The sequence below is a fragment of the Oncorhynchus nerka genome, linkage group LG23 (assembly GCF_034236695.1).
Source record: "Oncorhynchus nerka isolate Pitt River linkage group LG23, Oner_Uvic_2.0, whole genome shotgun sequence".
NCBI lineage: Eukaryota > Metazoa > Chordata > Actinopteri > Salmoniformes > Salmonidae > Oncorhynchus > Oncorhynchus nerka.
Window position 1 is genome coordinate 6817649 of NC_088418.1, and position 23981 is coordinate 6841629.

The following is a 23981-nucleotide window of genomic DNA, read 5'->3' on the forward strand; positions in this document are numbered from 1 at the left end:
CAAAATTACTGGGACTAAATTTTTTATCTAAATGCAAAATAATGCTTTTTATTCATTGATGGAAATGCCAGTCTATGTATATACATTTGACCTTCATGCTTATTGGTCTTTTGGTTAATTTGCATAATTAAAATTGGCCTGTTTTTGTATTTTCATGAATCATCACGTATCTTATTTATCCAACGTAACTATCACACGTGCACAGCCTACAGAGCCTATTATGAGCGGGGTTTCTCCTCCTGCACAGCATACAGAGCCTATTATGAGCGGGGTTTCTCCTCCTGCACAGCATACAGAGCCTATTATGAGCGGGGTTTCTCCTCCTGCACAGCATACAGAGTCTATTATGAGCGGGGTTTCTCCTCCTGCACGGCATACAGAGTCTATTATGAGCGGGGTTTCTCCTCCTGCACAGCATACAGAGTCTATTATGAGCGGGGTTTCTCCTCCTGCACAGCATACAGAGCCTATTATGAGCGGGGTTTCTCCTCCTGCACAGCATACAGAGTCTATTATGAGCGGGGTTTCTCCTCCTGCACAGCATACAGAGCCTATTATGAGCGGGGTTTCTCCTCCTGCACAGCATACAGAGCCTATTATGAGCGGGGTTTCTCCTCCTGCACAGCATACAGAGCCTATTATGAGCGGGGTTTCTCCTCCTGCACAGCATACAGAGCCTATTATGAGCGGGGTTTCTCCTCCTGCACAGCCTACAGAGCCTATTATGAGCGGGGTTTCTCCTCCTGCACAGCATACAGAGCCTATTATGAGCGGGGTTTCTCCTCCTGCACAGCATACAGAGCCTATTATGAGCGGGGTTTCTCCTCCTGCACAGCATACAGAGTCTATTATGAGCGGGGTTTCTCCTCCTGCACAGCATACAGAGCCTATTTTGAGCGGGGTTTCTCCTCCTGCACAGCATACAGAGTCTATTATGAGCGGGGTTTCTCCTCCTGCACAGCATACAGAGTCTATTATGAGCGGGGTTTCTCCTCCTGCACAGCATACAGAGTCTATTATGAGCGGGGTTTCTCCTCCTGCACAGCATACAGAGCCTATTATGAGCGGGGTTTCTCCTCCTGCACAGCATACAGAGCCTATTATGAGCGGGGTTTCTCCTCCTGCACAGCATACAGAGCCTATTATGAGCGGGGTTTCTCCTCCTGCACAGCATACAGAGTCTATTATGAGCGGGGTTTCTCCTCCTGCACAGCATACAGAGTCTATTATGAGCGGGGTTTCTCCTCCTGCACAGCCTACAGAGCCTATTATGAGCGGGGTTTCTCCTCCTGCACAGCATACAGAGCCTATTATGAGCGGGGTTTCTCCTCCTGCACAGCATACAGAGTCTATTATGAGCGGGGTTTCTCCTCCTGCTCAGCTGCTGGAGTAAACCACGTGCACAGCATACAGAGCCTATTATGAGCGGGGTTTCTCCTCCTGCACAGCATACAGAGCCTATTATGAGCGGGGTTTCTCCTCCTGCACAGCATACAGAGCCTATTATGAGCGGGGTTTCTCCTCCTGCACAGCATACAGAGCCTATTTTGAGCGGGGTTTCTCCTCCTGCACAGCATACAGAGTCTATTATGAGTGGGGTTTCTCCTCCTGCACAGCATACAGAGCCTATTATGAGCGGGGTTTCTCCTCCTGCACAGCATACAGAGTCTATTATGAGCGGGGTTTCTCCTCCTGCACAGCATACAGAGTCTATTATGAGCGGGGTTTCTCCTCCTGCACAGCATACAGAGTCTATTATGAGCGGGGTTTCTCCTCCTGCACAGCATACAGAGTCTATTATGAGCGGGGTTTCTCCTCCTGCACAGCATACAGAGCCTATTATGAGCGGGGTTTCTCCTCCTGCACAGCTGCTGGAGTAAACCACGTGTTTTAATAAGGCCATTCATTGCGTGCAAACGTTTTAAAAGGAGATAGTATTTTAATTTTTCAACTGGTAATAATTGAAGAACGCCTCCCAATTCATCGTTCACGTGCAGGCAACAGGCAATCAGAGCGTGTCACCTACCACTTTACAATGTGAGCTGGAGGTCGTATGCATTTTGAAAACATACCTAATTGTTTGAAACCTGAAGTTTTTAAAATTTTATTTCATATTATGAGGCGTGTCTTACCTTGCTTCTAAGTAGCCTAAAGGTAAAATCCCACCATGGAAACGTGGAGGCAATTATTTTAGAAAGACTCCATAGGTGGTTGAAGGTTCATGTGAGAGGTCGAAGGTTCATGTGAGAGGTCGACGGTTCATGTGAGAGGTCGACGTTTCATGTGAGAGGTCGAAGTTTCGTGTGAGAGGTCGAAGTTTCGTGTGAGAGGTCGAAGTTTCGTGTGAGAGGTCGAAGTTTCGTGTGAGAGGTCGAAGTTTCGTGTGAGAGGTCGAAGTTTCGTGTGAGAGGTCGACGGTTCGTGTGAGAGGTCGACGGTTCGTGTGAGAGGTCGACGGTTCGTGTGAGAGGTCGACGGTTCGTGTGAGAGGTCGACGGTTCGTGTGAGAGGTCGACGGTTCATGTGAGAGGTTGAAGGTTCATGTGAGAGGTCGATGGTTCATGTGAGAGGTCGATGGTTCATGTGAGTCATGTGAGAGGTCGACGTTTCATGTGAGAGGTCGACGTTTCATGTGAGAGGTCGACGTTTCATGTGAGAGGTCGACGTTCATGTGAGAGGTCGAAGGTTCATGTGAGAGGTCGAAGGTTCATGTGAGAGGTCGACGTTTCATGTGAGAGGTCGAAGGTTCATGTGAGAGGTCGAAGGTTCATGTGAGAGGTCGACGTTTCATGTGAGAGGTCGAAGGTTCATGTGAGAGGTCGAAGGTTCATGTGAGAGGTCGACGTTTCATGTGAGAGGTCGAAGGTTCATGTGAGAGGTCGACGTTTCATGTGAGAGGTCGAAGGTTCATGTGAGAGGTCGACGTTTCATGTGAGAGGTCGAAGGTTCATGTGAGAGGTCGAAGGTTCATGTGAGAGGTCGACGTTTCATGTGAGAGGTCGAAGGTTCATGTGAGAGGTCGACGTTTCATGTGAGAGGTCGAAGGTTCATGTGAGAGGTCGAAGGTTCATGTGAGAGGTCGAAGGTTCATGTGAGAGGTCGAAGTTTGGGGAAGCTTTTGAATTTGTTCTGACCGTTTCCACCCTTCTGTGTGCCAGTTGTGATTTTTTTTTTCATATCCACATTTTCGTGTTACAGTTTAATTTCAATAATAATGTTTTTTGTTTTTCATTTCTCAATCATCTTCCCGGTCAGGTTGTCTGGCGCCACATTTTCCTAACGGAAACCCTGGTCAGTTACGTGCTTAGTTCCACACTGAAGGAGAGGACGCGTCAGTCAAACATTTCCAGAAGGTAGATAGTAAAATATGAGCTAAACTTGTTTTAGTGAACTGACAATTCGTACCGTATGAATCGATTTCTCTGACCGACCGCATGCTACATTTGGATCAGTTGTTTCCCACGGACTGATGCACTCGTATCTTAACATTTGAACTGGGAACGACGCTGTAAGGCTCTTTTCCTCTAATTTAATCGGACAAGTTCGAGAATAACATCTTGTTAAAATACAAGCTTCCAACCCCTTTTATCTGTGACTGGGGAAACGGCTTGCTAATGTTCGACTTAATTATTATTATTTCGACTTTAAAAAATAAAAACATTTGAGGTCTGCTGTGAAGATCATATCAGACCAGACCTCTGTTAGAAAACAGCTCTCGATGTCTCACTGCTGTTGTTGCCCACAAGACTTGTTTACTGTGACTCCATTCTCCATTGTGTAGGAAGACACAGCTGTGAAGATGGGCTGTATTCATTATGGTGCAACGGAGCAACAACATTTTGCAACAGAAAGCAACAACAACAAAAAAGCGAGTGTTTATTGGTCCAAGGTTAAGACCCTCCCCCCTCTTTTTGTTGTTGCCTGTTTTCATCAAGCACAGCTAGAGAGCATTGGAAATGATTTCAAACACTTTGAAGCCAGGTGTTCACGTAATATCAGTCAGTTTGCTTGGTCATATATAAACATGAACATAAACATGACCTAATCATATTTTATATTTTTTATTTAACCAGGCAAGTCAGTTAAGAACAAATTCTTATTTTCAATGATGGCCTAGGAACAGTGGGTTAACTGCCTGTTCAGGGGCAGAACGTCAGCTCGGGGATTTGAACTTGCAACCTTCCAGTTACTAGTCCAACGCTCTAACCACTAGGCTACCCTGCCGCCCAATCATATCGTTATTGCTGTTCTGTTCTAGGTCATGTTAAAAAGGGATTGTGACTAACGGATTGCATTTAGAAAGTAACCTACTCAACCCTGATTTATAAGTGCATGGTGAGTGACGTTCATTACTTCAAGGATATTAGCCTGTTATAGACTGAGTGTATAAAACATTAGGAACACCTGCTCTTTCCATGACACACAGACTGACCAGGTGAATCCAGGTGAAAGATATAATCCCTTATTGATGTCACCTGTTAAATCCACTTCAATCAGTGTAGATAAAGGGGAGGAGTCAGGCTAAAGAAGGATTTTTAAGTCTTGAGACAATTGAGACATGGATTGTGTATGTTTGTCATTCAGAGGGTGAATGGACAATACAAAAGATTTAAGTGCCTTTGAACTGGGGTATGGTAGTAGGTGCCAGGCACACAGGTTTGTGTAAAGGACAACATGTGCTGCCATAAAATGAATAAAACTGCGTAGACATTCAAATCAATCATGGCATAATGGGTTGACTGGTGGCTATTGCGAGTGTGCCGACAGAAACAAAGCAGGAAGTAAAACAGGAAGTGTACCCATCAATGTGCTGTCGTTTGTTGATTCAACATACAACATTGCAACATTGTTCAACATTGCATGAGCCACATCACTTAACATCATTTGAATGAACATTCTACATCACCATGGAAATGATTGCATCACAATACCAGGCAGCCATTGTGAGTGGACCCATGCATTTACAAGACACATTCCCAGTCTTAGAGGTTCCAAGCCTGTTCTATTTATTATATTTCTATGTTTACTGCTGTTGCATTGTTGATTCGTTTGCTACAAGACCTTGCTTGTTTCAGCAAGGAGCAGCAAAGCTTCATCATGTGGTTAAGAGTCCATGTTACCACAGAAATGGACTCAACCGCACGCACCAGTGACTGGCTGTACCCTCTTCAAATTCAAATGGTTAGCCGATGTTAATGCAAGTGTAGCGAAATGCTTGTGCTTCTAGTTCCAACAGTGCAGTAATATCTAACAAGTAATCTAACAATTCCCCAATAACTACCTAATACACACAAATCTAAAGTGATGGAATAAGAATATGTACATATAAATATATGGATGAGCGGCATAGGCATGGTTCAGTAGATGGTATAAGGTACAGTATATACATATGAGATGAGTAATGTAAGATATGTAAACATTATTAAAGTGACCAGTGATTGGGTCTCCATGTAGGCAGCAGCCTCTCTGAGTTAGTGATGGCTGTTTAACAGTCTGATGGCCTTGAGATAGAAGCTGTTTTTCAGTCTCTCAGTCCCAGCTTTGATGCACCTGTACTGACCTCGCCTTCTGGATGATAGCGGGGTGAACAGGCAGTGACTCGGGTGGTTGATGTCCTTGATGTTAAATGCTGAGCTGTAGTCAATGAACAGAATTCTTACATAGGTATTCCTCTTGTCCAGATGGGATAGGGCAGTGTGATGGCAATTGCATCGTCTGTGGACCTGTTGGGGCGGAAAGCAAACTGAAGTCGGTCTATGGTGGCAGGTAAGGTGGAGGTGATATGATCCTTGACTAGTTTCTCAAAGCACTTCATGATAACAGAAGTGAGTGCTACGGGGCAGTAGTCAAATCAAATTTTACATTTCTAGGCTGATGATAATCTAGAATAGTGCAGAATAGGAGCTATTGGCCTTGTGGGTCAATGCATAGCCTGTCAATCATTTAAGGACATCAACATTACTGCTGTACAAAGCTAGGTCTTGAGTTAGCCTAGTAACACAGAGGTTTATACCACAAAGCAGGATCAAGGAGTTAACCTGCTAACTTGCCTAATTATTATAACGTTTGTTACTCTTTTTTGGGGGGTTATGATGGGGCAAGACAGTTAGGCTATATTTGGCTCATAAGGCATGTTCTTGAAGACTGCCTACTTCTTGTTTTGTATAGTTGGACTGATAGAGCAGTTGTTATTTGAGGTGATCTTGCCCGCGCAGCTGTCTGTCTAGATGGCCGGTCTGTCTAGATGGCCGGTCTGTCTAGATGACCTGTCTGTCTAGATGGCCTGTCTGTCTAGATGGCCGGTCTGTCTAGATGGCCTGTCTGTCTAGATGGCCTGTCTGTCTAGATGGCCTGTCTGTCTAGATGGCCTGTCTGTCTAGATGGCCTGTCTGTCTAGATGGCCTGTCTGTCTAGATGGCCTGTCTGTTTAGATGGCCTGTCTGTCTAGATGGCCGGTCTGTCTAGATGGCCGGTCTGTCTAGATGGCCGGTCTGTCTAGATGGCCTGTCTGTCTAGATGGCCTGTCTGTCTAGATGGCCTGTCTGTCTAGATGGCCGGTCTGTCTAGATGGCCGGTCTGTCTAGATGGCCTGTCTGTCTAGATGGCCTGTCTGTCTAGATGGCCTGTCTGTCTAGATGGCCTGTCTGTCTAGATGGCCGGTCTGTCTAGATGGCCGGTCTGTCTAGATGGCCGGTCTGTCTAGATGGCCTGTCTGTCTAGATGGCCTGTCTGTCTAGATGGCCTGTCTGTCTAGTGTCTGTCTAGATGGCCGGTCTGTCTAGATGGCCTGTCTGTCTAGATGGCCTGTCTGTCTAGATGGCCTGTCTGTCTAGTGTCTGTCTAGATGGCCGGTCTGTCTAGATGGCCTGTCTGTCTAGATGGCCGGTCTGTCTAGTTTTCATTCTGTCCTGCGGCTCTGGAGAAGAGGATTGATACTTTCTTTATGCACAAGACTACATGGATAGTCTGGTCCCAACTGATTCTCACTCTGGTCCCAACTGATTCTCACTCTGGTCCCAACTGATTCTCACTCTGGTCCCAACTGATTCACACTCTGGTCCCAACTGATTCACACTCTGGTCCCAACTGATTCACACTCTGGTCCCAACTGATTCACACTCTGGTCCCAACTGATTCACACTCTGGTCCCAACTGATTCACACTCTGGTCCCAACTGATTCACACTCTGGTCCCAACTGATTCTCACTCTGGTCCCAGCTGATTCACACTCTGGTCCCAACTGATTCACACTCTGGTCCCAACTGATTCTCACTCTGGTCCCAACTGATTCTCACTCTGGTCCCAACTGATTCTCACTCTGGTCCCAACTGATTCACACTCTGGTCCCAACTGATTCACACTCTGGTCCCAACTGATTCACACTCTGGTCCCAACTGATTCACACTCTGGTCCCAACTGATTCACACTCTGGTCCCAACTGATTCACACTCTGGTCCCAACTGATTCTCACTCTGGTCCCAGCTGATTCACACTCTGGTCCCAACTGATTCACACTCTGGTCCCAACTGATTCTCACTCTGGTCCCAACTGATTCTCACTCTGGTCCCAACTGATTCTCACTCTGGTCCCAACTGATTCACACTCTGGTCCCAACTGATTCACACTCTGGTCCCAACTGATTCTCACTCTGGTCCCAGCTGATTCACACTCTGGTCCCAACTGATTCTCACTCTGGTCCCAGCTGATTCTCACTCTGGTCCCAACTGATTCTCACTCTGGTCCCAGCTGATTCTCACTCTGGTCCCAACTGATTCTCACTCTGGTCCCAACTGATTCTCACTCTGGTCCCAACTGATTCTCACTCTGGTCCCAACTGATTCTCACTCTGGTCCCAACTGATTCTCACTCTGGTCCCAACTGATTCTCACTCTGGTCCCAACTGATTCTCACTCTGGTCCCAACTGATTCTCACTCTGGTCCCAACTGATTCTCACTCTGGTCCCAGCTGATTCTCACTCTGGTCCCAACTGATTCTCACTCTGGTCCCAACTGATTCTCACTCTGGTCCCAGCTGATTCTCACTCTGGTCCCAGCTGATTCACACTCTGGTCCCAGCTGATTCTCACTCTGGTCCCAACTGATTCTCACTCTGGTCCCAACTGATTCTCATTCTAACTCTGGTCCCAACTGATTCTCACTCTGGTCCCAACTGATTCTCACTCTGGTCCCAACTGATTCTCACTCTGGTCCCAGCTGATTCTCACTCTGGTCCCAGCTGATTCTCACTCTGGTCCCAGCTGATTCTCACTCTGGTCCCAACTGATTCTCACTCTGGTCCCAACTGATTCTCACTCTGGTCCCAACTGTCCCAAATCTCAACCAGACAGTTCAAAACAAACAGATTGAGAACCGAACTAGTTAGTAGCTGCATCGATAGGAGGGTAGTGAACCTAATCTAACACACCTGATTGGGTTCCCTCCAAACCTAATCTAGCACACCTGATTGGGTTCACTCCAAACCTAATCTAGCACACCTGATTGGGTTCACTCCAAACCTAATCTAGCACACCTGATTGGGTTCACTCCAAACCTAATCTAGCACACCTAATTGGGTTCCCTCCAAACCTAATCTAGCACACCTGATTGGGTTCACTCCAAACCTAATCTAGCACACCTGATTGGGTTCACTCCAAACCTAATCTAGCACACCTAATTGGGTTCCCTCCAAACCTAATCTAGCACACCTAATTGGGTTCCCTCCAAACCTAATCTAGCACACCTGATTGGGTTCCCTCCAAACCTAATCTAGCACACCTGATTGGGTTCCCTCCAAACCTAATCTAACACACCTGATTGGGTTCCCTCCAAACCTAATCTAACACACCTGATTGGGTTCCCTCCAAACCTAATCTAACACACCTGATTGGGTTCCCTCCAAACCTAATCTATCTGATTCTAATAATTAGCTGGTTGATAAGATGAACCAGGTTAGTTACAACTGGGGTTGGAGATAAAACCTAGAGGAGGGTCTCTCTCCAGGAACAGGGTTGGAGTTAAAACCTACAGGAGGGTCTCTCTCCAGCAACAGGATTGGAGTTAAAACCTACAGGAGGGTCTCTCTCCAGCAACAGGATTGGAGTTAAAACCTACAGGAGGGTATCGCTCCAGGAACAGAGTTGGAGTTAAAACCTACAGGAGGGTTTCTCTCCTGGAACAGGGTTGGAGTTAAAACCTACAAGAGGGTCTCTCTCCAGGAACAGAGTTGGAGTTATAACCTACAGGAGGGTTTCTCTCCAGGAACAGGGTTGGAGTTATAACCTACAGGAGGGTGTCTCTCCAGGAACAGGGTTGGAGTTAAAACCTACAGGAGGGTCTCTCTCCAGGAACAGGGTTGGAGTTAAAACCTACAGGAGGGTTTCTCTCCAGGAACAGGGTTGGAGTTAAAACCTACAGGAGGGTTTCTCTCCAGGAACAGGGTTGGAGTTAAAACCTACAGGAGGGTCTCTCTCCAGGAACAGGGTTGTGGACTCCCCAGCCCACAGCACAGATTATTTTGAGCCAGTCAGGCCAGTAGACGAGCAATCAGCCCATTGACTCTACCCATCTAGCAGACGGTGAATTTAATTTAACCAGGGCTCAGCATGTGATTGTCTCCCTCATTGCCTCCATGCTCCTTTTGTTTGTACTGTTGTGAGAATCTCTGGCAGAACGTGGCGGTGGTGTCATGGCAACCGGCTCCAGGTCAGGTGGGCTAGCTTGGTGACGGTGGTAGCCCAGTCACACTGTTTCCATGCAGAGTCATTCACAGGGTGCACTTACCAGGCCTGTATATCTGTGGTACTTAGCCTGGATATCTGTGGTACCTAGCAAAAGTATTCATCCCCCTTGGCGTTTTTCCTATTTTGTTGCATTACAACCTGAAATTTAAATTGATTTATATTTGGATTTCATGTAATGGACATACACAAAATAGTGAAATGAAAAAAAAAAACTAGTTGTTTAAAAAATGTAAAATATGGACAAGTGGTGCATGTAACCAATTACCTTCAGAAGTTAAATTAGTTAAAAGTCCACCTGTGTGCAATCGAAGTGTCACATTATCTCAGTATATATATAGACCTGTTCTGAAAGGCCTCAGAGTCTGCAACACCACTAAGCAAGGGGTACCACCAAGCAAGCGGCACTATGAAGACCAAGGAGCTCTCCAAACAGGCCAGGGACAAAGTTGTGGAGAAGTACAGATTAGGGTTGGGTTATAAAAAAATATAAATCTCTTTGAACATCCACGGAGCATCATTAAATCCATTATTAAAAAAATTGACGAATATGGCACCACAACAAACCTGCCAAGAGAGGGCCGCACACCAAAACTCAGGGACCAGGCAAGGAGGGCATCAAAGAGACCAAAGATAACCCTGAAGGAGGAAAATGCTATGTCTGGTGCTAACCCAACACCTCTCATCACCCCGACTGGGGAACTGGTCAGAATTGAAGGAATGATGGATGGTGCTAAATACAGGGACATTCTTGAAGGAAACCTGTTTGTCTTCCAGAGATTTGAGACTGGGACAGAGGTTCACCTTCCAGCAGGACAATGACCCTAATCATACTGCTAAAGCAACACTTGTGTGGTTTAAGGGGAAACATTTAAATGTCTTGGAATGGCCTATTCAAAGCCCAGACCTCAATCCAATTAAGAATCTGGTATGACTTAAATATTGCTGTACACCAGCGGAACCCATCCAACTTGAAGGAGCTGGAGCAGTTTCGCCTTGAAGAATGGGCAAAAATCCCAGTGGCTAGATGTGGCAAGTTTATAGAGACATACCCTAAGAGACTTGCAGCTGTAATTGCTGCAAAAGGTGACTCAACAAAGTATTGACTTTGTGGGGGTGAATAGTTATGCACGCTCAAGTTCTGTTTCTTTTGTCTTATTTCTTGTTTGTTTCACATTAGAAAATATTTTTTTTCTCTTCAAAGTGGTAGGCATGTTTTGTATATCAAATGATACAAACCCCCCCCGAAAAAAATATATATTTTAATTCCAGGTTGTAAGGCAACAAAATAGGAAAAATGCCAAGGGGGTGAATACTTTCGCAAGCAATTGTATCGGAGGTACCTAGCCTATCTATCTGTGTTACGTTGCAGCATGAACTGACATATTGTCCACCCAATCAAAGGATCAGATAGTGAATCTAGTACTGAAAGCAGAAGCTACAGCTAGCTAGCACTGCAGTGCATAACATGTGGTGAGTAGTAGAAAGACAATAGTTGATTGTTTATTTTTATTTATTTTTTACAAATTAATTTCTCCCAAAATTGGAGAGAGATTTCGTTATTATTTTCACTTACTTAGCTAGCTAGTTTAGCTCAACAACCTGACTCAAACAGAGAGGAATGCTATGTATGTTAGCTAGCTAGTTTAGCTCAACAACCTGACTCAGAGAGGAATGCTATGTATGTTAGCTAGCTGGCTAAGACCATTCTTATCAACACTGGAACTCATCAGTCGCCGGAATAACTGATAAACTGCTTGCTGTACTACTTGATTGTAGCGGGTTTACGAACTCATTAGTTCTAGTAGCTTTGTTGACTATGACCTTTTAGTTAATATGGTGACAACGATGTAGGCTGTGTAGCGTTTATGGTATGAAGATTTGGTTTGTAGAGGTTTTTCCGCCAGGTCACAGACGACGTGTTGTGTTGTGCACAAGTCCACAAGCGAAGGGAAAAGGTGAGAGGAAGAGTGAGACAATTATACAACGAGCAAAGTGATGATGGCGGTTGTATGTTGCTGCTATGAAAGTTAACTCTGTGTGCGGTGGGGATCATTCCGCCGGTTCTGTTGAAAAATGTTTCTTAAACGGAAGAAAACAACACCAGGCCTAGAGGTTGAAGGCCTCCAGCCGATACTGTCATATAGTCAGTCAGTGTATAGACTAGGCCCAGTAGAGGTTGTGCACCCGATACTGGAGGAGGTGGATAGGCCTGGAGGAGGTGGATAGGCCTGGAGGAGGTGGATAGGCCTGGAGGATACTGTAGGAGGTGGATAGGTCTGGAGGAGGTGGATAGGTCTGGAGGAGGTGGATAGGTCTGGAGGATACTGTAGGAGGTGGATAGGCCTGGAGGATACTGTAGGAGGTGAATAGGCCTGTAGGATACTGTAGGAGGTGGATAGGCCTGGAGGATACTGTAGGAGGTGAATAGGCCTGTAGGATACTGTAGGAGGTGGATAGGCCTGGAGGATACTGTAGGAGGTGGATAGGCCTGGAGGATACTGTAGGAGGTGGACAGGCCTGGAGGATACTGTAGGAGGTGGATAGGCCTGGAGGATACTGTAGGAGGTGGATAGGCCTGGAGGAGGTGAATAGGCCTGGAGGATACTGTAGGAGGTGAATAGGCCTGGAGGATACTGTAGGAGGTGGATAGGCCTGGAGGATACTGTAGGAGGTGGATAGGCCTGGAGGATACTGTAGGAGGTGGACAGGCCTGGAGGATACTGTAGGAGGTGGATAGGCCTGGAGGATACTGTAGGAGGTGGATAGGCCTGGAGGATACTGTAGGAGGTGGATAGGCCTGGAGGATACTGTAGGAGGTGAATAGGCCTGGAGGATACTGTAGGAGGTGAATAGGCCTGGAGGATAGTGTAGGAGGTGAATAGGCCTGGAGGATACTGTAGGAGGTGGATAGGCCTGGAGGATACTGTAGGAGGTGAATAGGCCTGGAGGATACTGTAGGAGGTGGATAGGCCTGGATGATACTGTAGGAGGTGAATAGGCCTGGAGGATAGTGTAGGAGGTGGATAGGCCTGGAGGATACTGTAGGAGGTGAATAGGCCTGGAGGATACTGTAGGAGGTGGATAGGCCTGGAGGATACTGTAGGAGGTGAATAGGCCTGGAGGATACTGTAGGAGGTGGATAGGCCTGGATGATACTGTAGGAGGTGAATAGGCCTGGAGGATAGTGTAGGAGGTGAATAGGCCTGGAGGATACTGTAGGAGGTGGATAGGCCTGGATGATACTGTAGGAGGTGAATAGGCCTGGAGGATAGTGTAGGAGGTGGACAGTTGGCTGATACTGCTTGTCTGCAGGATTTTCTTCTTGTTTCTTCTTCTTCTTCAGGATTTTCTTCTTGTTTGCCTCAGACTAATACGTGCCTTGAACTATGATTTCTGTACACTGTGTGTGGTGTGGCCTAGAGTTTCAGTCAGCCAGTTTAACAGTTGAAGTGCTGACAGAGGGGTTGTTTGTGACTTTCCGTCTCCCTCACAGATTATGCATATTAGATTTGTGGAAATATGTTGACGACAGCTGGGAACATCTTCCATGTGTCCCAAATGGCACCCTATTCCCTATGTAGGCACCCTATTCCCTATGTAGGCACCCTATTCCCTATGTAGAACACCCTATTCCCTATGTAGAACACCCTATTCCCTATGTAGGCACCCTATTCCCTATGTAGGCACCCTATTCCCTATGTAGGCACCCTATTCCCTATGTAGGCACCCTATTCCCTATATTGGCACTCTATTCCCTATGTAGGCACCCTATTCCCTATGTAGGCACCCTATTCCCTATATTGGCACTCTATTCCCTATATTGGCCTAGTGCACTACTGTGGGTCCTGGTCCAATAAAATGCGGAGACTGATAATAATTTGACTCAGTAGATCTGATCAGGTTGATTGTCTTCTTCTGGGTCATTTGATTTATTAAGTCACTTTGTCATCGTGATATTCTCTACTTCAGTCTGAACTTGTTATGTGTGGCGAGTGTGTCGTCAGTTGTAGGAAGACGTCGTGGTCGACCCAATCAGGTCTGGGCTAGCGTTCGTTAGGTATCACATTGGAAGAGAACACACCGAAACAGGGAGGCACTACCTGGGCTAATTTCTGTTTCCCTGCTGAACACGAACCTGGTCGATGAAGCTGTCTGTTTAGAGGCTAGAGAAATAAGGGATAGTAGGACCCTATACAATCTGTTTCGTAGGGGATGGTAGGACCCTATAGAATCTGTTTCATAGGGGATAGTAGGACCCTATAGAATCTGTTTCATAGGGGATAGTAGGACCCTATAGAATCTGTTTCATAGGGGATAGTAGGACCCTATAGAATCTGTTTCGTAGGGGATAGTAGGACCCTATAGAATCTGTTTCGTAGGGGATAGTAGGACCCTATAGAATCTGTTTCGTAGGGGATAGTAGGACCCTATAGAATCTGTTTCGTAGGGGATAGTAGGACCCTATACAATCTGTTTCGTAGGGGTTAGTAGGACCCTATAGAATCTGTTTCGTAGGGGATAGTAGGACCCTATAGAATCTGTTTCGTAGGGGATAGTAGGACCCTATAGAATCTGTTTCGTAGGGGATAGTAGGACCCTATAGAATCTGTTTCGTAGGGGATAGTAGGACCCTATAGAATCTGTTTCGTAGGGGATAGTAGGACCCTATACAATCTGTTTCGTAGGGGATAGTAGGACCCTATAGAATCTGTTTCGTAGGGGATAGTAGGACCCTATACAATCTGTTTCGTAGGGGATAGTAGGACCCTATAGAATCTGTTTCGTAGGGGATAGTAGGACCCTATAGAATCTGTTTCGTAGGGGATAGTAGGACCCTATAGAATCTGTTTCGTAGGGGATAGTAGGACCCTATACAATCTGTTTCGTAGGGGATAGTAGGACCCTATACAATCTGTTTCGTAGGGGATAGTAGGACCCTATACAATCTGTTTCGTAGGGGATAGTAGGACCCTATACAATCTGTTTCGTAGGGGATAGTAGGACCCTATACAATCTGTTTCGTAGGGGGTTGGACTGAACCTACAGGACAGTAGATCTCCAGGAAGAAGGTTGGGGAGCCCTGGTCTAGACTATAGAGCAGGGTTCTCCAACTGGCGGCCCACAGGCTGAATTTGGCCAGTGGAGGATTTAATTTGGTCCCCCAAGTTTTCTGAGCATATTATTATTATTATTATTATTATTATTATTATTATTATTGTTGGACATGAAAGACTGTTAAAAACACCAGGAAACCAGTTCCAAGTTATTTTAATTTTGGGAATCTGTTCTCAAGTATTACCACACATAATAGAGAGACGTGATCGTATTCAATTGTGTAAGCAAGATTTTACTCTTTTTTTTCTCCCCAGTCAAATATTATATCTGTTTGGGCTTCTTGCGGTCAATTTGCTGCCTGCAAATGATTTTAAATGATGTACCGGCCCCCTGACCATCCTCTCAAGAATAAAATCATCCCAGGGCTGAATGTAGTTGATAATCCCTGCTCTAGAGCCTACCCCGCTTACCCCTTAAAGGTAGGAGGATACATATGCAAATAAAAGATGACTCTTCATTGGACAGAATAATCAGATCAGATTGTGATGTCATGATCTGGGCCAAAAAATTCCATCTCATCTGAACAGACTGAAATTCCAGGATTTAAAATTTTTTTTTCTTCCAAACAGCTTTTACACAAAAAGGATATTATCATAATTATCAGGGTTTTATTTCAACCTCCTAGTGTGGAAATAACATAAAGTTAAAAAGGAAAATCACATTTTTGACAGCACCAAAATGGTCACGCACACTGGATGACCAAACGCTAACCCAATTATCCTCCTGGAACGCTGTGACATCATCACCCTGATGTAGAGGGAGGGAGGGAGGGAGGGAGGGAGGGGGAGGCTGGTGGAGAACAATGGGCCAATAGAGGGTACAGGGTTCACACAGACCACAGTCAACCCAGAGAGGAGACAACCTACTCTTCTCAACCAGTGAAAAGAAAGCGATTAGAGTGCATCCCAAATAACACCCTGTTCCCTACATAGTGGACTACTTCTTAACCAGAACCCTATGGGCAATATAGTGCTATTTGGGATACACCCCGTTGTCACTTTGTGCACTTAAACTACACCATTGCTGGGCCTGGTCTAGGACCATTACCAGATCGAGACTATCCCTCAAACACTTTGAAGACAGCTCCTTCAACTACTACCGTCGTAGTCTGAGAATATCCTCAAAAAGACAGAAAAATAAATCCATTTTGATTTCCTAGAGAAAGTCTGTTTATCTCTCTTTTGACTTCCCCAAAAGTCAAAATGAGTTTTTTTTGGAGAGAATTTCATCTGGCCTGATTGTTCACATTGATGAGGATGAAATAGAGTACCACAGTATGATTCATAATACCCATAAAACCTAGCGGTCAAACAAGGAAATGGTTCCAATCTTTTTTCCACCATTCATGTTTTCCCATTGGGGATTTTAGAAACGCTTAAAATAAGGGCTGTGTTTTGTGTCGGCTTACGCTGACTTGATGTTTAGATAACCATGTAAATCTCTCCAGGACAAGGTGACTTTTATCAATATATTCATCTGTTTGACCCTCCAAATGACATGCTAATTAAATGCTAATGTGGCTATCATAAAGAACTACAAATGCCATGATGATCTGGCTGAGACTGACGAATTGAGGCAAAGTTAAGAACCTCTGGATGAACTATCTAATGTTAGCTAAATGTAGTAAGGAATAAATAGGCTATATTTCTTTAAATGAACAGTACTGTGAACTGTCTTTGGGCAAGTAGAAAATGTACACAATACCTGTTAGTAAAGCTGTCAGCTGAAGATGACGTGCAGGAGCATGCTGGGATTTGTAGTCTACTTTGATGCTAATTAGCATTTTCTAATCTGAGAGTAAATAGAGATGAATATATTGATAAAAGTCACCTTGTCCTGGAGAGATTTAGACGGTTTTCTAAACGTCACACCAGGGTAAGTCCACAACGATGCTTAAACCACATTAGGAGACATCTTTTGAGGTCTTGGAGCAAAGCAAAACAAAACTATTTGAATTGTGTTAGTTGCCTTTTTTAATTCAATTGTGCTCAGGACTGGCAAGTGTTTCTGCACTGTACAATGTAGTCTACATGTGACGGGTACGAATCGTCATGATATCATTCTGCCAGGTAGGCCTACTTTGAAGTGAACCTTTAATCGGGAAGTTTTTTTGGGGGGGGGGAAGCATAACATTTTCATTCAAACAGTGCATGATGACTGAATTGTGCCTCGCAAAAACTCAATCGATTTCGGACAAAACTTTTTGAATACCCTTTGCTGTATACCTATTGTTGCTGTTTGAATAAATCTTGATAATATATTTTAAAAAACATTTTAAAAAGTCTAAAAGCTAGTTACATTATTTTAACTGCCACCCTAGCAACAAATTAAAAAAAACATGTTTGGAAATGCAAGTGTTTTAATCGTAGTTTTTAGCCAATCAGACCCTTGGATGGTTTGAGTGTTTTTTTTTGGAGGTGTGGGGGGGGACAAACCCAATATACTGTACTTGAAAATGACTAAAACCAAATAGAAACTGTAGGAATGATTTATGTATCTTTTAGAGGTCGACCGATTATGATTTTTCAACGCCGATACCGATTAATCGGTCGAAAACTAGTATCTACATTCATGCAGTTTCTTGTGTCCAGATAAAAAATCACCCAACAATGAAAGCCAGACAGTCAGGGAGCATCAAATTCCCAAAACGACGGAGGCTGCAGTGCGTTGAATCCTCTCTCCTCCAGGTGTTTTATTAAATGTTTACATTTTACCTTTTATTTAACGAGGAAAGTCAGTTGAGAACAAATTCTTATTTTCAATGACGGCCTACCAGGGAACAGTGGGTTAACTGCCTTGTTCAGGGGCAGATTTAAAATTTAAAAAAGCATTTTTCAGCTCGGGGATTCGATCCAGCAACATTTCGGTTACTGGCCCTACCCTCTAACCACTAGGCTACCAGCTCTAACCACTAGGCTACCAGCTCTAACCACTAGGCTACCTGCTCTAACCACTAGGCTACCTGCTCTAACCACTAGGCTACCTGCTCTAACCACTAGGCTACCTGTCTCTAACCACTAGGCTACCTGCTCTAACCACTAGACTACCTGTCTCTAACCACTAGACTATCTGCTCTAACCACTAGGCTACCTGCTCTAACCACTAGGCTACCTGCTCTAACCACTAGGCTACCTGCTCTAACCACTAGGCTACCTGCTCTAACCACTAGGCTACCTGCTCTAACCACTAGGCTACCTGCTCTAACCACTAGACTACCTGTCTCTAACCACTAGGCTACCTGCTCTAACCACTAGACTACCTGTCTCTAACCACTAGGCTACCTGTCTCTAACCACTAGACTACCTGTCTCTAACCACTAGACTACCTGTCTCTAACCACTAGGCTACCTGTCTCTAACCACTAGGCTACCTGTCTCTAACCACTAGGCTACCTGTCTCTAACCACTAGGCTACCTGTCTCTAACCACTAGGCTACCTGCTCTAACCACTAGACTACCTGTCTCTAACCACTAGGCTACCTGTCTCTAACCACTAGGCTACCTGCTCTAACCACTAGGCTACCTGCCGCCCCATTTTTAAGATGCCACAGTGAGTGTGGAGCTGATTCCTAACTGAATTCTCGTTCTCCTCCAGGTGTTTAAGATGCCGCAGTGAGTGTGGAGCTGAATCCTAGCTGAAGCCTCAGCATGTCTGTCCTGCTGACGGTGGTGGTGGGTGTGGTGGGGTGGGGGGCCGTGGTCCAGGGGGCTCTGTGTCCCGGAGGGGGCCTGGCTGACTGCCCTGCCCAGCAGAGCAACACCTCCGCTGGAGGTAAGACCTCCAGGGACTACTGCTACACCGCCCGTATCCGATCCACCGTGCTCCAGGGCCTGCCCTTCGGAGGGGTGCCCACCGTCCTCGCACTCGACTTCATGTGCTTCCTGGTGAGTCACTTCTGGTTTTGTATCGATACGTCCATCGTTGTCTTTTATTTTTATTTATTTTTTATACATCAAATTCAGATGAATATTTTAGTAGGGCCAAGAGGTTTTATTTTTTTTACTGACCATCTGGTCTGGAAAAAAAACCCTCTAGTTGGCTGGAACCTATACCTTAGGTCCAGTGTTGTTCCTGGTTCAAGGAATACCCAGGGCCCCATGGGACAGATGTAACCACTAGGTAGTGTGTCTAACTGGTTCTGATTCTGTATGTGTAAATACAGGAAAGCAGTTGGAATAACACTGTGCTTTACTAATGTATTGTGTAATAGCTAGCTACCCTCTCTGTGTGTGTGTGTACATTGGGACCTCTCCCTCTCTATGGGAAGACCGTAGTGAGATGGCGCCTACAGAAGTGGGGAGCTCTGTTTCTAGCGCCACGGTCTTCTACTTTCAGATCTGTGTGTATTGTTGTGTACTGTTAGATATTACTGCGACGCTGGATCTAGGAACAGAAGAATCTTCGCTACACCTCGCAATAACATCTGCTAAATATGTGTATGTGACCGATTTTTTGATTTTGTGTGTGTGTGTGTGTGTGTGTGTGTGTGTGTGTGTGTGTGTGGCATTCCTAGGTACTCCTGTTTGTGTTCTCCATCTTGAGAAAGGTAGCGTGGGACTACGGCCGCTTGGCGTTGGTGACTGACGCAGACAGGTATATCACCACACCGCAGTCTTTTAGAATGTGATGTCTGCTTCTCCCGGAGTAGTAGAAGACCAGGCTGTTGTAACTCTCGTTAGCTTTGCAGCCTGATATAACGCTAGTGCTTTGTGTTCTACCAGAGAATACATGTCCAGACAGACTACTTGTTTTAAAAAATATATATATGTTTTTATGGGATTTTCAGATTTATTGAACAGATAGAGAGAGGATGTTAGTGGAGAGAAAGACAGAGAGAGGATGCCAGTGGGGAGAAAGACAGAGAGAGGATGCCAGTGGGGAGAAAGACAGAGAGAGGATGCCAGTGGAGAAAGACAGAGAGAGGATGCCAGTGGAGAAAGACAGAGAGAGGATGCCAGTGGAGAAAGACAGAGAGAGGATGCCAGTGGGGAAAGACAGAGAGAGGATGCCAGTGAGAAAGACAGAGAGGATGCCAGAGAGACAGAGAGAGGATGCCAGTGGAGACAAGAGAGGATGCCAGTGGAGAAAGACAGAGAGAGGATGCCAGTGGAGAAAGACAGAGAGAGGATGCCAGTGGAGAAAGACAGAAGAGATGCAGAGAAAGACAGGAGAGGATGCCAGTGGAGAAAGACAGAGAGAGGATGCCAGTGGAGAAAGACAGAGAGAGGATGCCAGTGGAGAAAGACAGAGAGAGGATGCCAGTGGGGAGAAAGACAGAGAGAGGATGCCAGTGGGGAGAAAGACAGAGAGAGGATGCCAGTGGAGAAAGACAGAGAGAGGATGCCAGTGGGGAGAAAGACAGAGAGAGGATGCCAGTGGGGAGAAAGACAGAGAGAGGATGCCAGTGGAGAAAGACAGAGGAGGATGCCAAGAAAGACAGAGAGAGGATGCCAGTGGGAAAGACAGAAGAGACAGAGAAAGACAGAGAGGATGCCAGCAGGGTGAAAGAGAGAGAGATGCCAGCAGGGTGAAAGAGAGAGAGGATGCCAGCGGGGTGAAAGAGAGAGAGAGGATGCCAGCGGGGAGAAAGACAGAGAGAGGATGCCAGTGGGGAGAAAGACAGAGAGAGGATGCCAGCAGGGTGAAAGAGAGAGAGAGGATGCCAGCGGGGTGAAAGAGAGAGAGAGGATGCCATTGGGGAGAAAGACAGAGAGAGGATGCCAGTGGGGAGAAAGACAGAGAGAGGATGCCAGTGGAGAAAGACAGAGAGGATGCCAGCGGGGAGAAAGACAGAGAGAGGATGCCAGCGGGGAGAAAGACAGAGAGAGGATGCCAGCGGGGAGAAAGACAGAGAGAGGATGCCAGTGGGGGATGTCATAAGGTGAATGCACCAATTTGTAAGTCGCTCTGGATAAGAGCGTCTGCTAAATGACTTAAATGTAAATGTAAATGTGAGAAAGACAGAGAGAGGATGCCAGTGGGGAGAAAGACAGAGAGAGGATGCAAGTGGGGAGAAAGACAGAGAGAGGATGCCAGTGGGGAGAAAGACAGAGAGAGGATGCCATTGGAGAAAGACAGAGAGGGATGCCAGTGGGGAGAAAGACAGAGAGAGGATTCCAGTGGAGAAAGACAGAGAGAGGATGCCAGTGGAGAAAGACAGAGAGAGGATGCCAGTGGAGAAAGACAGAGAGAGGATGCCATTGGAGAAAGACAGAGAGAGGATGCCAGTGGGGAGAAAGACAGAGAGAGGATGCCAGTGGGGAGAAAGACAGAGAGAGGATGCCAGGGGAGAAAGACAGAGAGAGGATGCCAGTGGGGAGAAAGACAGAGAGAGGATGCCAGTGGGGAGAAAGACAGAGAGAGGATGCCAGGGGAGAAAGACAGAGAGAGGATGCCAGTGGAGAAAGAGAGAGAGAGGATGCCAGTGGAGAAAGACAGAGAGAGGATGCCAGTGGAGAAAGACAGAGAGAGGATGCCAGTGGAGAAAGACAGAGAGAGGATGCCAGTGGAGAAAGAGAGAGAGAGGATGCCAGTGGAGAAAGAGAGAGAGAGGATGCCAGTGGGGAGAAAGACAGAGAGAGGATGCCAGTGGAGAAAGAGAGAGAGAGGATGCCAGTGGAGAAAGAGAGAGAGAGGATGCCAGTGGGGAGAAAGACAGAGAGAGGATGCCAGTGGGGTGAAAGACAGAGAGGATGCCAGTGGAGAAAGACAGAGAGAGGATGCCAGTGGAGAAAGACAGAGAGGCTAGATTAGAACCTAGACTAGCCAGACCACGAGATGGACTGCTTCTACTGTGGGTCAGAGTTTACGCACAGCAGAGTTTACTGTCCTCAGACAGACAGAGAGACAGATGTTGGGCAAATGGAGGAACTAGGAATAATCATCAGGCAAAGCCAATCAAAATCGTGGTAGTAGTCAGTAATGAGGCCAGGTCAGTAATGAGGCCAGTAGTCAGTAATGAGGCCAGTAGTCAGTAATGAGGCCAGTAGTCAGTAATGAGGCCAGGTCAGTAATGAAGCCAGGTCAGTAGTCAGTAATGGGGCCAGGTCAGTAATGAGGCCAGAAGTCAATAATGAGGCCAGGTCAGTAATGAAGCCAGGTCAGTAGTCAGTAATTTTGCCAGGTCAGTAGTCAGTAATGAGGCCAGGTCAGTCGTCACCAATGAGGTCAGTAATGAGGTCAGTAATGAGGTCAGTAGTCAGTAATGAGGTCAGTAATGAGGTCATTAGTCAGTAATTAAGCCAGGTTAGTAGTCAGTAATGAGGTCAGGTCTGTAATGCAGTATCCAAATCTTGATTTGATGGAACAAGTCAACTACTGCCTTTGACTCCCGAGGACAATGTCTCATTCCCAATTAGTTGTCCTGGCATCCCACTTCCTGGTCTCCTTCTTTAAAACACAGGGGAGGAGAAGGTCCGAGGAGGTGAGGAGAGAAGGAGGAGAGAGGACGTGAGGAATTGAGAAAGAGCCAGTGTGCTCGGCAGTCAAAAGGAAGTAGTTGAGTCATCTGCCAGAGAGGACAGTGGGTAAAAAAGGGACAATACACTTTGCTTTAGGCTTCATTCAACTCATCGAACACCTACAAACTGCGATCATGACATGGTTACTCTCTATCACTTTAAATACTCTGCAGAACAGTTGAGGCTTCCTTCAGAGGTCATGTTTGTTTATCTAGCTGATGTTTTTCCACTATTTGCACAGCTGGATATTTGATAGCATCTAACCCCATAGGACTACAGTCATGACTCAGGGCTAGCTATGGGAGGAGAGAGATGGGAGGGGGAGGGGGGTGCAGGAGGGGGAGGGATTGGCCAAGGGAAGGGGAGGGAGGGACAGGGACGGACCAAGGGGGAGGGAGGGACAGGGACCCGACCGAGGGACAGGGACGGACCGAGGGAGGGGGAGGCAGGGACGGACCGAGGGAGGGGAGGGCAGGGACGGACCGACCGAGGGACCGACCAAGGGAAGGAGGGAGGGAGGGAGGCAGGCAGGGAGAGGGACAGATGAACCGAGGGAGGGAGGCAGGGAGAGGGACAGCGGGAGAGAGGTCGAGGCCAAAGGTCTACTTTTGTAATGGAGAGAGAATACGTAGATGAGGAGACTAGACATTAGTCCCATGACTGAGGTGCTGACTGGGGCTCCGTTTGTCTCCTGTCTAACTCTGCTCTACTAAGTGGATAATGACACAGTCTTCCATAGATAGGCCTGTTGTTTACCCAGCTGCATGTCTGCATGTCTGCAGGACAGACGGTGAATCCCATTTTGGCTTAACGTCTAGGCTTAATGCATTTCTGTCTTGATTGGTTTGCTCATCAACCACTAGCAGCCATTTATGGAGTAGAGTTCTGGTCTTTTGGTACTAATACCTTCCAGAAAATACTCAGGCAAACACCTGTGTTTCTCACCGCAGTATTTGTACTTTTGTCCAGCTGTTTGAAAAGGTTTCTCATATGTAGGTCTCACCCCAGTCGAAGGGCCTGTAGGTCCTCTATGTCTCACCCCAGTCGAAGGGCCTGTAGGTCCTCTATGTCTCACCCCAGTCGAAGGGCCTGTAGGTCCTCTATGTCTCACCCCAGTCGAAGGGCCTGTAGGTCCTCTATGTCTCACCCCAGTCGAAGGGCCTGTAGGTCCTCTATGTCTCACCCCAGTCGAAGGTCCTGTAGGTCCTCTATGTCTCACCCCAGTCGAAGGGCCTGTAGGTCCTCTATGTCTCACCCCAGTCGAAGGGCCTGTAGGTCCTCTATGTCTCACCCCAGTCGAAGGGCCTGTAGGTCCTCTATGTCTCACCCCAGTCGAAGGTCCTGTAGGTCCTCTATGTCTCACCCCAGTCGAAGGGCCTGTAGGTCCTCTATGTCTCACCTCAGTCGAAGGTCCTGTAGGTCCTCTATGTCTCACCCCAGTCGAAGGGCCTGTAGGTCCTCTATGTCTCACCCCAGTCGAAGGGCCTGTAGGTCCTCTATGTCTCACCCCAGTCGAAGGTCCTGTAGGTCCTCTATGTCTCACCCCAGTCGAAGGGCCTGTAGGTCCTCTATGTCTCACCTCAGTCGAAGGTCCTGTAGGTCCTCTATGTCTCACCCCAGTCGAAGGGCCTGTAGGTCCTCTATGTCTCACCCCAGTCGAAGGGCCT

General features: G+C 46.5%; 1 protein-coding gene across 1 annotated transcript in view; it reads left to right on the top strand.

Annotated features, from left to right (window-relative positions):
- Positions 1 to 23981, top strand: part of LOC115127151 (CSC1-like protein 2) — a 116859-nt gene that overhangs the window by 6216 nt on the left and 86662 nt on the right. Inside the window, exons 2-3 of the mRNA XM_065008452.1 lie at positions 18449 to 18738; positions 19368 to 19447. Coding sequence (XP_064864524.1) covers positions 18502 to 18738; positions 19368 to 19447 — 317 coding nt within the window. The 5' untranslated portion in view covers positions 18449 to 18501. The remainder of the gene's footprint in view (positions 1 to 18448; positions 18739 to 19367; positions 19448 to 23981) is intronic.